Below are 15,701 nucleotides of genomic sequence, written 5' to 3'. Positions count from 1 at the left end.
AGAAAACATAAAAATAGATGAAAATGATATTAATAAAAGCAAGGTTAAATAAATAGGTTTTGAACTGGCATTTTAAAGTGTTGACTGTGTCTACATCAGTACAGTGATACTGAGTTCCACAGTTTAGGAACATAGTTTAATAAAGCTTACTGGCCAATTTTCTTTTGAGGGAGACTATTTAAATGTAAGAGTCAGGTGGAAGACGACCTGAGAGCTCAAGCAGGATTATAAAACAAAAACAACTCTGTGATGTACTCCAGTCCCAGACCCTCAATAGCTTTAAAAACAAGTAAAAAGAAATTTTAGAAAATTCAAAAAGTTACAGAAAGCCAATGTAGAGTAGTTGGGATGGGACTGATATGTATACATCCGGTTAGATGTAAGACTAGGACCTTATCCTGGTCTTAGCAGCAGCGTACTGCTAAAAAAAACATTTTCTTGTGCAACATATGAGAACATATGCACTTAACAAATGTATACATAACAAATGCATGTAAACCTATTTGAATGTAGAAGGTACCTGATGGCTGAGTAGTTAGCTAAAAGATCAAGGGAGTAATATGGAGCTCTCACCTTCACAAGCATTGCTCCATTATTTATAAGTGGATAACTCCTTAAGGTGAACTTTCTGCCTGGTGCTTGTTGCTGGAAATCAGGATGCCTTCCTGTCATGGAGGAGTCCCTCCTCCAGTGGGTCTACACTAATTTCTTTCAGTTGGTGTATTGGGAATCTGCTTCCTCCCTTCCTATAGCTTTGCCATATTCTACAACAGAGTACTTAATTTCAGTGTTGTGCATGAATACTGCAGGTTCCATTAGAGGTTGGTAACTCTGGGTTACAGATTCAAGGGTGAGTGTTACATGAAAGTAAACAAGGAAACATGGAACTGTTTGAAATAAAAATGTACCAACACTCTTCATTAGGGATCATGGTTGAAGATTTAAAATAATGACTCTTAAGCAATACTTAATATGGCATTCACATTAAACACAGCTGTGTCTTAATACTCCTGTTTGAATGCTAATGAATTTCTAAGCCAATCTTTACTAAAGTTTTGTTGCTTTTGCATTCTACACTGATTTTAGTAGGTGATTATTTCCTAATAACTGTGCTTATCTTACCAAGGAGCTAGCATATTGCATACTTTAGCATCCCAAGGAGACTTCAGACCTGGATTCCACTGAACATCATTTTCTGAATTCAAACTTCTAAAGATCAAAACTCAATATACACATGTACATGAAAATGCATTTCTGACCTCATTAATGTGAAAGAGAATGTAATACGCAACAAGAGAAAACAAGGCATCCAGCTTCTGACCACCTGCTCTCTGATTTATTTTCAAGAAAATACACTGAATCTGTTCCCAATCGGAGCGATGAATACATTCCAAAATAACACAACACGGTTCACCAGCTGTTAAGACTGTTCTCTTGAGGCTCACAAATGAAGATTAGGAAAAGCTTCGGTAATATCTGGTGTATGAATGGTACAACATCAGTAATAATGAAATAATTGTTTTCCAGGCAGCTGTTCAAACTCCTCAAACCAAATTTAAAGTGACCAGTTTTGTGCTCCAACTGCAATGAAGCATGAAGATACCAACCTTCTGCACAAAGTTATTTCAGTTTGTCATAAAACTTCCAGATTAAAATGAACATCATTACTTACTGGCTCATTCCACTTCAGATGTACATTGTGAATGGTAAACAATGGTTTATTTAATAGAAAATCAGTGGAAAAAATAATGAATCATTCTGTGAGCTCTCCCATTCGGTCTAGAGCCAACACATAATATTTACACTTGGCTGATCACATCTTAAGGATCACAAGACTTGGAAATGGAACCAAAGCCAGAAGTATGTCAACCATCTATCATTGTAATTGGGGGAGAAAAAAACAGCTTCTCCTACTGAGGATTCTTGTTATTCTCTCAGGAGCACTTCAATTTCTAATTAAATATTGGGTCTTTTCTCGTAGCAGAAAAGACATTCATTACAAAATAATCATTAAGGCTCCTCGACCTAACTTTTTTTTTGCATCTCATTTCTGATACAGCCTAGTACTTTTCTCTTTCAGAGTAAGTTACTTGAAATGAACAAACTTTGTGTGAAATTGAAATCCTTGACACATACACTGTACATAATAGATTTTTGTTTGTTCAATAAATTCAAGAAATCATGTTACACTAATATAGTGCAGTTCCACAGTATGTTCAAAAGTCTCTTTTCATTTAGAGCAATGTGATATCCTCAGGAATGCATTTACAGATAGCAGACTGTAAATGTAATATTGTTTCATTTGGATTGTCATCGTAAATTTGTACTGGAAATTCTATACAATTTATTCCTTCGGTTGTTAATATGAAAATTGAACAAGGAATGCTTTCTAGCCAGTCTTGAAATTCAGTTCATAAACTAAACACTTTAAGGAATGAATACAATTCTATAATCATTTTCACTTGGGTTTGGCTTTCTGACTTTCACATTTCAATATAAAAACACAGTTATAGTTTCTGAGAGTATTTCTCCCCTTCTCTTGGTCTGTAAGACATTTCTCAAAATCAGTCTTGAGGTTTGTCTTTTTCACTTGTGTTCGTGCTGTCACAAGGTTAAGGCTTCTGTCATCCTATTCATATCAAATGGACAAAGATGAAGTCCCTTCTCCTGAAGCCGTTACATGTCCATGTCTCCATCATAGGCTAAAGTCAGGGGCTTCTGTTGGGGAGCTGGACGAGTTTGGTGTTTTGGTTTTTTACTGCAAGGGAAAACCAAGAACATCAATGAACAACATTCCACAACAGTTAATTGTGCTAGCCAACAGAAAACGGAAATCCATTTAGCTAAATAATTCACAAGTATACGCAGGATTCATCTCAAAAAATATACTTCGTATTTTATGAGTGAAAGAGCAAGATGATATTTTTTATTCCAGCAAAAGAATTATTCCATACCAAGTTCAACAAATATCCAAATAACTGTAAACATACTTCATCAATTTAAACTTGTCCTGGAGGATGAAATCAGATTTTAGCTTTGGAGCTCTCAAATGTTAACTCAGCCTTAAGGTGTGCATAAATCATCCAAAAGCAACTTGCCACCAGGGAAAGACAAGGCTCCATGTTTTCAGGAAAGTTTCAGGATTATAAACACCGAGGGAGGTGCAGTCGGTAGCATTCAATACTGTTTTCGGTACTAAAGGATGCAGAGAGACATCTGTGCTCTTTGAAACCTTACCTAGGAGTGTATGACAACATTGGATGCCTGTCTCTGTAACAAGATCTAGATGACTAAATTCTTGATGTCTCACCCTGAATCAACAAGCTGTAGGAGAGTTATGAGGCGCTGGACTACTATAATTTAATTCTGTGCTGCCCAATTTTGTCAAATGGAAAGAGTTCAAAGCCATTATCATTCTTTATTATATATAAATATAATGTATTTCCATCTGATACAGGGGTTCTGAGAAAGGATTTGGTTTAGGACATTAACTGTTTGCAACTGCTTATGTTAATGCTGGTATAATTTTCCAATAACCCAGATCTATGTGGAATGTTCTTTGTTTTGAAGGATGCTGTAAAGGGAAACAGATGAATGTTTTATCATCAGAGTTAAGCAAGGCTGTCGCAGGCAGAATTGGATTACCAGACTTATCAAAAGCCGATTGGTACAGTTCAACAGTTGAATTTGTATAGCAGTTGAATTTGTATATAGGGTAAATCTTGTCCTTCAGCATTTAACGATTAAATTGATTTCGTATTCTAAGGAACAAGTGGTCTGACAGGTGTCAATAAGCAATCTAAAGCAATTACTTTTTAAATTTCAAGTATTTTTATTGGTTTTTTAAATAAAGAGAACATAATATAAAGGAGGTTTGTGCAGTTCATAACAAATGTATCAAGTGTACAATTCACATCTATGAAAGAGATGCACCCATAGTACAATCATGCTTTGGTTGCCTCCCTGCCTCAACCCACTCCACCCAATCCCCATCTTCAAGCCATCATTGCATTAGCAAAAAGGGTTAAACAGAACCTTTGTCCCCACAGAGCTGCATTGGTATAGAGAAGGTGTATTTTCCTAATACATAGACTGTTGTATATTTACAAGTCTGGGACCGTAAAATATAACCGGGAAATGCTGGAAGTCAGGGATTTATGTACAGAGGAAAGGAAGAAAGGATGGATCTTTAGTTTGGCTGGGAATTCTGAAAATATTCAAGAAAGGGTCCCTACACCTTTTGGAACTTTATGTCCGAGTTCAGAATTGAATAATGGATCTTCCCAAGGTTTAGACTGGACATGATGTCCCTGAGCCACTGAGCATGGGTGGGCAGGGCAGCGTCCCTCCACCTGAGCAAGACTGCACGCTTGGCCAAAAGAGAGGCAAAAGACAGTGTGCGACGTTTGGTCAGACCTAGGTGTGTGTCCCCCTCTCCGGAGGTGCCGAAAAGAGCAATCAAAAGGTTAACTTCCAATTTATAATTAAGTATTTGGGATAGAGTTTGGAAAACATCTTTCCAGTATATTTCCAAGGTAGAGCATGTCCAGTACATGTGAATAAGGGAAGCCTCACCCCTTTTGCACTGGGTAAATGTGAGATAACTTAGTTTTAGACATATGGGCCCTGTGTACGACCTTGAACTGTAACAAGCAGTGGCGGGCACATAAAGAGGTTGGGTTAACTAACTTAAGAACTGAATCCCAAACATTGTCTGACAATGAGAAATTTAAATCTTGCTCCCAGGCAGTTCTAATTTTGTCAAGGCAGGCTCACCTCAGGACCACTGGCTTGTTGCAAATGGTAGATATTAGACCTTTGCGCAATGGATTCATACAGAGAAACATATTAACGACGTTTGTGCCGGGTGCGTCAGGGAAGTTTGATATCAAAGGGCTGATAAAATGTCTAATTTGCACATATCTGAAGAAATGAGTGTAGGGTAGGTTAAACGTTGCAGACAGTTGTTCAAATGATGCAAAGCAGTTGTCTATAAAAAGATCTTTAAAGCGCCTGATGCCCTTTCTGTACCAGTCTTGAAATGTTGGATCATGTATAGAAGGCTGGAAGAGATGATTATATAGACTAGGACTTGAAAGAGAGAAGCCATGGAGACCACTATACTCTCTGAACTGAGCCCATACTCTCAGGGTGTGCCTGATAACAGGAATAACAATTGTTTTAAGTGCAGAGATGAAGAAATTCTTAATAGAGTTCAGCTCCATTCCCACCCATATTGGGCAGTCAGATTAATATATTAGAGGAAATATCCTCAGCCATCTTGTTACAGCAGACTGGTAAATCTCCAGGACCCAACGGGTTCCCTGTAGAGTTCTTTAAATCATTTTTGTCACTGCTCTTGCCTCAACTAACCTTGGTTCTATCTGATTTGTTTAAACAAGGTAAACTGCCAACATCATTTAATGAGGCATGCATCATTCTTCTAGCGAAGCGAGGCAAGGATCCAACACAATGCTCCTCATACAGGCCAATCTCTCTGTTAAATGTCCATGTCAAAATCTTAGCTAAAGTTTTGGCCCGTAGACTGGAGAACATCCTACCCTCAATTATTTCTGAAGATCAAACCGGTTTTGTCAAAAATTGCCTCCCCTTTTTTAACATACGTTGTCTATTAAATATTTTATATTCGCCTTCAGTTGGGATCCCTGAATGTGCCATCTCCTTAGACGCAGAGAAAGCATTCAACTGTATGGAATGGAATTACCTCTTTGTTGTTTTAGAAAAATTTGATTTTGGACCAAGTTTTATCACGTGGATTAAACTGTTATAGTCAACGCTCAGCAATCCCAACCTTTCAACTTCAAACGTGGAACCCGCCAAGGGTGTCCTTCAAGCTCTTTACTTTTTGATCTGGCCATAGAGCCATGACGATTGCATTCCGCCGTTGTGCGGACCTGACGTGGATTTGGAGGGAGGGAGTTGAGCACAAAGTCTCCCTTTATGCTGACGACCTTTCACTTTTTATATCAAACCAGATCACCTCCTTACCCACCCCCCCCACCCATGTCCTCACTCCTCAACAAATTTAGCTAGTTTTCAGGAAACAAACGTAATTTACACAAGAGCAAACTTTTGCAATAAATGGAAAAGCACAAGTTCTATAACCTCCCTTTTAAGACAGTGAATAACCAATTTACTTACCTTGGTGTCCCAGTAACAAGGAAACATAATTTCAAAATTTCATTACTTTGTTAAATCATACAAAACAGAGCCTAGCACGGTGGTCACCCCTGTCCATGTCCCTGATGGGCCGAATTAATGTTGTCAAAATGAACATCCTTCCTAAATTCTTATTCCTTTTTCAATCCATACCAACTTTCATTCCTAAAGCCTTCCTTGACTCACTAGATTCAGTCATATCGTCCTACTTATGGAAGGGCAAGCATCCCCAACTGAATAAAGTCCATCTTCAAAAATTTAAAGGTGTTGGGTGCATGGCTTTGCCCAATTTCTGCTTATATTATTGGGCAGCTAACATTCGCTGTCTCTCTTTTGGTTTCATTTTTACAAACAATCCAACTGCCCATAATGGTTGGCAAAGCAATTAATTTTAAAGATCTTATTTTGTCTTATTTTAAAACAGCATAACACTAACTCATGGACTGATCTACTATTCTTATATCATTAGCTATATAGTGTACTTCCAAAAATACGTAAGTGCAGAAGCAAAGTACCTTGTTGCCATTTTGTTAAATGTTTCTGCAGTCACTATATGCATCAATCACTACAGTAGCAATTTATCCCCAGAAATTAAAATAAACCTAATTAGGACACTTACTTTCTGGACATTTGTTGCTACAAGAAAAGTATTAAAAGGCATGTAACTGATAATAGAAATGAAAGTGGTTTTGGTCTCCTATGCTTACCAGATGAGATATGACAGGACAGCAATGAAGATAATGAGGACACCTACAGCGGCAGATATTCCATAAACCCAGACCTTTGGCTTACCATCTGTTAAAGATAATGAGAAAAGAAGGGATAAAAGTTTTCCATTGATTTAACATTTTAAGTGCATGGTAGTTTTTGCAGCTGTGTTCCAAGAATGCAAACTCATTGACGTGCTTTTGTCCTTGAAAGACTATTGTGAGGAGAAAGATAGTTTGAAGTTCACATAAGTCTATAGAACTTCTCTAAATAAGCACCAGGTCCAGTGAGTGTGCCTGATGGAACAGCTGCAAAAGAAATTTACAGCTCAATAGAATCAATAGGTTGGAAAAATTCTAACCGGTAGGTTGAATAAGGAACGGATTTTTTTTTCATCTGCTTGCAACAGTGATTTTGAGATTGGTGTTCTGTTATGTCTATTGAAAAAAATTATTCTTTATTTTCCAAGAATATCCCATGTACTTTGAAAAGGAAAATGGGTGGTGTGGTAAATTGGAACATGGTCATTTTACCACTGAGAACCTACATTTGAAAGTAACAAGAAAGATGTAATAAAGAAGTTAAATCCGATCTATTCAAAAGTTGGGGACCAATACATAAATAAGTTCATTGCACTGAAAATTCCACATAGGGAAACCAAACAGGAGAAAGAAAGAAGAAAATGTATCACTGCCATAGTTAATGGTGCAGTCTGAGCTTTTGGGAAATTGTGAAGAGTCTCTTATTTCACCATTCTCCATCCCCAAAAAATAGCAATTGTGATTGAACCTTTTGAATATACTGACAAAAACCATGAATTTTCACATACATCTATTAACTTCCAACACCCTTTCCAATGTCAAAAACCACTCTGATAAAAGCATAACGTACATCAGAGCTGGATAAATATTCCAACATTCTCAAACCATCACTGTTGTAGAGCCACTTTCATTAGAAGGCATTCTGCAATTTTAAAAACTTTCTCACTATAACCAGGTGTATATAATAACAATGATATTGCCCACATTGGACATACTGAAAGGAAGTATTTACACAAAGCAAGTCTCCTTGCTGGTGAGTTTCACTTTACAGAGAACAAACAATACTATAGCACAGTACAGGCCCTTTGGCCCATGATGATGTGCCGATATTTTAACCTAATCTTAGATGAACCCAACTATTCACACCTACAAAACCTTCCATTTTCTATCACCCATCTGCCTATCTAGGAGTTTCTTAAATAACCCTAATGTGCTGCTTCTACTACCACCCCTAACAGGGCATTCCACTCACCCACCACTCTCTTAATAAAGAACATACCTGTGTCATTCCACCATGCTTTCCAATCACATTTAAAGCACTGCCACTCTGGTATTAGCCATTTCTGCCCTGGGAAAAAGAGTCTCTGGCTGTTAAATCTAGTTAAGCGCTTATCATCTTATACACACCTATCAAGTCAACTCTCATCCTCCTTTGTATCTAAATCTCAACCTATCTTCATGTAACATGCTCTCTATTGGTATCTGAGAATACAGATCCGTAGTATTTTGAAAGTGGTGCCAGCGGTAGACAGGGTCATAAAGAGACCTCTTGACACTTTGTCTTCATAAGTCGAAGTATTGAATACAGGAGTTGGGATATTATGTTAAGGTTCTATAAGACGTTGTTGATGCCTAATTTGGAATGGTGTGTGCAGTTTCCTACCTACAGGGAAGATATCAGTGATATTGAAAGAGTGCAGAGAAAATTTACAAGGATATTGCTGGGACTTGAGGACCTGAGTTATAGGCAGAGGTTGAATAGGTTGAGATTTTATTCTCTGGAGCATAGGAGAATGAGGGGAGATTTGATAATTATGTAAAATTTTGAGGGATACAGACAGGGAAATTGGAAGTAGGCTTTTTCCACCGAAGTTGGGTGAGAACAAAAGGTCATGGGCTAAGAGTGAAAGGGGAAAGGCTTAAGGAGAATATGAGGGGGAACTTCTTCACCCAGAGAGTGGTGCAAGTGTGGAACAAGCTACCAGAGGAAGTGGTGGATGTGGCTTCAATTTCAACATTTAAGAGAAATCCGGATAAGAACATGGATGTGAGGGGTATGGAGGGCTCTGGTCCAGGTGCAGGTCAATGGGATTAAGCACAATAATAGTTCAGCATGGACAAAAGGCCTGCTTCTGTGCTGTAGTGCTCTATGACTCCATGACTAGATCAGCACCTTGGTAAGTATCCTTTGTACCCTGCTAAAGCTTTCACATCCTTCCTATAAAGAGGTAACAACACAATATTCCAAGAGTGGTCCAATCAGGATGTTATAGAGCTACAACATTACCTCGTAGCTGTTGAACTCAGATCTCCCACTAATGAAGGCCAACACACCATATGCCTTCTTAACCCTATCAGCATGCGCAGAAACTCTGAGGGATTTAAGGACGTGAACTGCAAGATCTCCCTGTTTTTCCACACTGCCAAGAATCCTGCTATTAATTCTATATCCTACATCTGGAAAACTTCTGAAATACCCGCTTCACTGCCACTGCTACTGTGTGGTAACCGGAATCTCCGGAGCAGAAGGCCCCAAAATCCTCGGCTTTGCTTGTTTCAGCAGCTGGGGCGAGGTCGAAGGCACTCGGCAGAGGATGGCGCTCGGGAGGCTGTATTGGACAGGCTGGTCGGAAGCTTAAAGTTTTCAGACAGATGGACTCAGTGTCGGCTGTGGTCAGCTGCTTCCAAGGCATCGGCAAGTTGACGGTGCCTAGAGATTTATGGCAGGGAGTTTCTTCCTTTTGCCGCCTGCTATCGGAGACTCGGAAGTCGATCGACTCGGGGACTTTTGAGACTTTGTTTACCGTGCCCATAGTTTATTCTTCATCAAATTATGGTATTGCTTTACACTACTGTAACTATATGTTATAATTATGTGGTTCTGTCACTGTTAGTCTTTGGTTTGTCCTGTTTTCTGTTATATCAATCCAGAGAAACATTATATCATTTCTTAATGCATGTATGCATTTCTAAATGACAAAAAAAGAGGACTGAGTGTTCTCATTCAAAATGAATCACTTCACACTTTTCCAGGCTGAACTCCATTTGCCACTTCTGAACCCAGCTCGTCATTCTGCCAATGTCCTGTTGCAACCCATAACAATCCTGCACACATTTATAATTCCACAAACCTTCATGTCATGTGCAAACATACTAATCCACCCATCCGCTTCCTCATTCAAGTCATATATAAAAATCACAAAGTGCAGCAGTATCGGAACTGATCCCTGCAGAGCATCACTGGTCAGAGAGTTCCAGGCAGATTATTCTCCATTTTCTACCACAGAGGTCCTGAAAGGAGAATATAGGGAGCTAGGAAGGGAGTTGAGAAAAAAGACCGCAAAGGTAGTAATCTCGGGATTACTGCCTGTGCCACGCGACAGTGAGAGTAAGAATGCAATGAGGTGGAGGATAAATGCGTGGCTGAGGGATTGGAGCAGGGGACAGGGATTCAAGTTTTTGGATCATTGGGACCTCTTTTGCCGCAGGCGTGACCTGTACAAAAAGGACGGGTTACACTTGAATCCTAGGGGGACCAATATCCTGGCAGGGATATTAGCGAGGGCTACTGAGGTGACTTTAAAATAGAATGGTTGGGGGGTGGGAATCAAATTAAAGAGGCTAGGCGAGAGGAGGTTAGTTCACAACAGGGGGATGGGAACCAGTGCAGAGAGACAGAGGGGTGTAAAATGAGGGTAGAAGCAAAAAGTAGTAAGGTGAAAAGTAAAAGTGGCAGGCCGACAAATCCAGGGCAAGCATCAAAAAGGGCCACTTTTCAACATAATTGTATAAGGGCTAAGAGAGTTGTAAAAGCGCACCTGAAGGCTTTGTGTGTCAATGCAAGGAGCATTCGTAACAAGGTGGATGAATTAAAAGTGCAGATTGTTATTAATGAATATGATATAGTTGGGATCACAGAGACATGGCTCCAGGGTGACCAAGGATGGGAGCTCAACATTCAGGGATATTCAATATTCAGGAGGGATAGACATGAAAGAAAAGGAGGTGGGGTGGCGTTGCTGGTTAGAGAGGAGATTGACGCAATAGAAAGGAAGGACATAAGCCGGGAGGATGTGGAATTGATATGGGTAGAGCTGCATAACAATAAGTGGCAGAAAACGCTGGTGGGAGTTGTGTACAGGCCACCTAACAGTAGTAGTGAGGTTGGGGATGGTATTAAACAGGAAATTAGAAATGTGTGCAATAAAGGAACAGCATTTATAATGGGTGACTTCAATCTACATGTAGATTGGGTGAACCAAATTGGTAAGGGTGCTGAGGAAGAGGATTTCTTGAAATGTATGCTTTTTTGAACCAACATGTCGAGGAACCAACTAGAGAGCAGGCTATTCTAGACTGGGTATTGAGCAATGAGGAAGGGTTAATTAGCAATCTGGTCATGAGAAGCCCCTTGGGTAGGAGTGACCATAATATGGTGGAATTCTTCATTAAGATGGAGACTGACATAGTTAATTCAGAAACAAAGGTTCTGAATTTAAAGAAGGGTAACTTTGAAGGTATGAGACGTGAATTAGCTAAGATAGACTGGCAAATGACACTTAAAGGGTTGACGGTGGAGATGCAATGGCAAGCATTTAAAGATCGCATGGATGAACTACAACAATTGTTCATCCCAGTTTGGCAAAAGAATAAATCAAGGAAAGTAGTGCACCCATGGCTGACAAGGGAAATTAGGGATAGTATCAATTCCAAAGAAGAAGCATACAAATTAGCCAGAAAAAGTGGCTCACCTGAGGACTGGGAGAAATTCAGAGTCCAGCAGAGGAGGACAAAGGGCTTAATTAGGAAGGAGAAAAAAGATTATGAGAGAAAACTGACTGTAAAAGCTTTTATAGATATGTGAAAAGAAAAAGATTGGTTAAGACAAATGTAGGTCCCCTACAGACAGAAACAGATGAATTGATCATGAGGAACAAGGACATGGCAGACCAATTGAATAATTACTTTGGTTCTGTCTTCACTAAGGAGGACATAAATAATCTTCCGGAAATAGTAGGGGACAGAGGGTCCAGTGAGATGGAGGAACTGAGGGAAATACTTGTTAGTAGGGAAGTGGTGTTAGGTAAATTGAAGGGATTAAAGGCGGATAAATCCCCAGGGCCAGATGGTCTGCATCCCAGAGTGCTTAAGGAAGTAGCCCAAGAAATAGTGGATGCATTAGTGATAATTTTTCAAAACTCTTTAGATTCTGGACTAGTTCCTGAGGATTGGAGGGTGGCTAATGTAACCCCACTTTTTAAAAAAGGAGGGAGAGAGAAACCAGGGAATTAAAGACCGGTTAGTCTAACATCGGTGGTGGGGAAACTGCTAGAGTCAGTTATCAAAGATGTGATAACAGCACATTTGGAAAGCAGTGAAATGATCGGACAAAGTCAGCATGGATTTGTGAAAGGAAAATTATGTCTGACGAATCTCATAGAATTTTTTGAGGATGTAACTAGTAGAGTGGACAGGGGAGAACCAGTGGATATGGTATATTTGGATTTTCAAAAGGCTTTTGACAAGGTCCCACACAGGAGATTAGTGTGCAAACTTAAAGCACACGGTATTGGGGGTAAGGTATTGATGTGGATAGAGAATTGGTTGGCAGACAGGAAGCAAAGAGTGGGAATAAATGGGACCTTTTCAGAATGGCAGGCAGTGACTAGTGGGGTACCGCAATGCTCAGTGCTGGGACCCCAGTTGTTTACAATATATATTTATGACTTGGATGAGGGAATTAAATGCAGCATCTCCAAGTTTGCGGATGACACGAAGCTGGGCGGCAGTGTTAGCTGTGAGGAGGATGCTAAGAGGATGCAGGGTGACTTGGATAGGTTAGGTGACTGGGCAAATTCATGGCAGATGCAATTTAATGTGGATAAATGTGAAGTTATCCACTTTGGTGGCAAAAACAGGAAAACAAATTATTATCTGAATGGTGGCCGATTAGGAAAAGGGGAGGTGCAACGAAACCTGGGTGTCATTATACACCAGTCATTGAAAGTGGGCATGCAGGTACAGCAGGCGGTGAAAAAGGCGAATGGTATGCTGGCATTTATAGCAAGAGGATTCAAGTACGGGAGCAGGGAGGTACTACTGCAGTTGTACAAGGCCTTGGTGAGACCATATCTGGAGTATTGTGTGCAGTTTTGGTCCCCTAATCTGAGGAAAGACATCCTTGCCATAGAGGGAGTACAAAGAAGGTTCACCAGATTGATTCCTGGGATGGCAGGACTTTCATATGATGAAAGACTGGATGAACTAGGCTTATACTCATTGGAATTTAGAAGATTGAGGGGGGATCTGATTGAAACGTATAAAATCCTAAAGAGATTGGACAGACTAGATGCAGGAAGATTGTTCTCGATGTTGGGGAAGTCCGGAACGAGGGGTCACAGTTTGAGGATAAAGGGGAAGCCTTTTAGGACCGAGATTAGGAAAAACTTCACACAGAGAGTGGTGAATCTGTGGAATTCTCTGCCACAGGAAACAGTTGAGGCCAGTTCATTGGCTATATTTAAGAGGGAGTTAGATATGGCCCTTGTGGCTAAAGTTGATCAGCAGGTATGGAGAGAAGGCTGGTACAGGGTTCTGAGTTGGATGATCAGCCATGATCATACTGAATGGCGGTGCAGGCTCGAAGGGCCGAATGGCCTACTCCTGCACCTATTTTCTATGTTTCTATGTTTCTATTCTGCCTTCTATGAGCAACCCAGTTCTGTATCTACACAACCAGGTTTCCCGGGATCCCATGCCTCCTGACTTTCTCGCTGAGATGCCATGGGGAACTTCATCAAATGTCTTGCTAAGATCTATATACACCACATCCACCGCAATGTGCTTTGTCACATGCTCAATCCAGGCCCATGAGGCATGAACTGCCCATCATCAAGGTATGCTGACTTATCCCTAGTCAGACTATGTTTCTCCAAATACTTGTAAATTCTGTCTCTAAGAATCTTCTCCAATTATCTGCCCACCACTGAAATATGACTCACTGGTCTTTAATTCCCAGGGTTATCCTTACTCCCTTTCTTGGACAAAGGAATAAGATCTGCCACCCTCCAATCATTTAGTCCTACTCCTGTGGCCAGTGAGGACACAAGATCATCACCAAGGGCACAGCAATCTTTTCCCTCACATCTCGAAGTAACCTTGATATATCCCATTCGGATCATTTTAAAGGAGTGAGAGTAAAATGAAATTAAAACAGCAAGTCTCATTGATTGGCTTATTAGGTACACGGACAGCAGCTGCCAATAAAGGAAAGGTAAACTCAAGCAGAGCAGCCATTTTGGAAGGGTCCTGGGTCCAGGATAAGAATAAGGTTTTGACTTGAAAAGTGGTTCCGTAGAGGACCAAATACAATTCCATTCCACTCTTAACAGAAATGCTAATCTTTTGTCTCTATCAAGTGTCTCAGAGATGGTTGGAATCACTCTACATTTTCAGCTTGTTTTAAACTGAAGTAAAGGCAGGAGGAAAATTTAAGGAGGAGTGTATAACCACATTCAAATGTTTTCCTAAAAGGAGAAGCAAAGAGAAAATGTCAGCTGCATTGCTTAAAAGGGAGAAAAAGGATTTAATCTTTTCAACATCTGGAAAATGTGAGTCAGAGAATAAAAGTTCTGACAAGTTCTTCAAAACGTTCAGTAAACTGCTTGAGCCAAAATTGAATTGCTGGAGTTTTAGATGATTTCCAAAGCTAAATAGGACTATTGACAAAACTCAACAGTATATGCAAGTGAAAAGAAATGGATGAAAGAAAGATAGCTAAATCATTTTGGGTGCAGCATGTCTTTTGATTGGAGATAAGGAGCTCTATAAAAGACTATACACAAGAGTCAAGACATACAGAATTGATGAGAAGAAATCTAATACAGTATAAACAGAATGATCTGATGAAATGGCTGGAAGCTTTAATGATTTTGACTATCACATCACTATTCAGCTCTGTGGAACCTGTAACTAATTCCTACAAATTATAAATTAAGTTGAATATAAAGACATGAATGGGAAGTTCAAGAAATGAAGTACGAGAAGTGATTGGTAAGTTTGTGGCCTAAGGTAGAAGGAGTCAATTTTAGATAACCTAGCATATTTATTTTTCCTACATTTACACACTTAGTCCAGTGGTCATGGAGCATACGGATCACTTCTTTGTAGAAGTGGTCCACAGCAGGGGTAATTGATAAGCTCATGGCCTAAGGTAGAAGGAGATGAGTTATTAAATTCAAACTTTCTGCATTTTCACTCAAAGAGTTGAATTGCACATGCATGTAATGAGAGCATCTTAGACCTCCAGGTGATCCACAGTGGGGGTGACTGAGTAATTTGTGGCCTAAGCTAGAAGGAGATGAGTTATACAGCTCTTGTTACATGCAAGTGCAGTTCAACACTTTTAGTGAAAATGCAGAAAGTTTGAAGTTAATAACTCATTTCCTTCTACTGCAGGCCACAAACTTATCAATCACCCCTGCTTTAGAACACTCCTGGAGGTCCAATTTGCCAACCTCTACCAAGAAAGGATCTGTATGCTCCACGACCACTGGACTAAGTGTGTAAATGTAGGAAAAATGAATGTGCCAGGTTTTCTAAAATTGATTAATTCTACCTTAGACCACGAACTTATCAATCACTACTCGCAGAGCTGGGTAACAGTAAAAGTCACAGTGTACGTGGGTAGACTCTATTGTCATGGTCAGCGTGGATTAGGATATGCTTACATGTAAATAACTTAACCATCCACTATTCAAATTTAACCCTGGA

At 39.8% G+C, this 15,701-nt stretch overlaps 1 protein-coding gene across 5 annotated transcripts in view; it reads right to left on the bottom strand.

Annotated features, from left to right (window-relative positions):
• Positions 1-1,325: 1,325 nt before the first annotated feature.
• Positions 1,326-15,701, bottom strand: part of thsd7ba (thrombospondin, type I, domain containing 7Ba) — a 1,047,195-nt gene continuing 1,032,819 nt past the window's right edge. For 4 of the 5 annotated variants that reach the window (XM_072258592.1, XM_072258590.1, XM_072258593.1 and 1 more), the window contains 2 exons: positions 6,888-6,975; positions 1,326-2,758 (listed from right to left, as the gene is read on the bottom strand). In XM_072258592.1, the coding sequence (XP_072114693.1) occupies positions 2,677-2,758; positions 6,888-6,975 (170 nt within the window). In that variant the 3' untranslated portion in view covers positions 1,326-2,676. The remainder of the gene's footprint in view (positions 2,759-6,887; positions 6,976-15,701) is intronic. The other variant, XM_072258595.1, reaches the window with a different exon arrangement.

This window comes from Mobula birostris, chromosome 5 (genome assembly GCF_030028105.1).
Source record: "Mobula birostris isolate sMobBir1 chromosome 5, sMobBir1.hap1, whole genome shotgun sequence".
Lineage (NCBI taxonomy): Eukaryota > Metazoa > Chordata > Chondrichthyes > Myliobatiformes > Myliobatidae > Mobula > Mobula birostris.
This window is presented reverse-complemented; position numbering and strand designations above follow the sequence as displayed.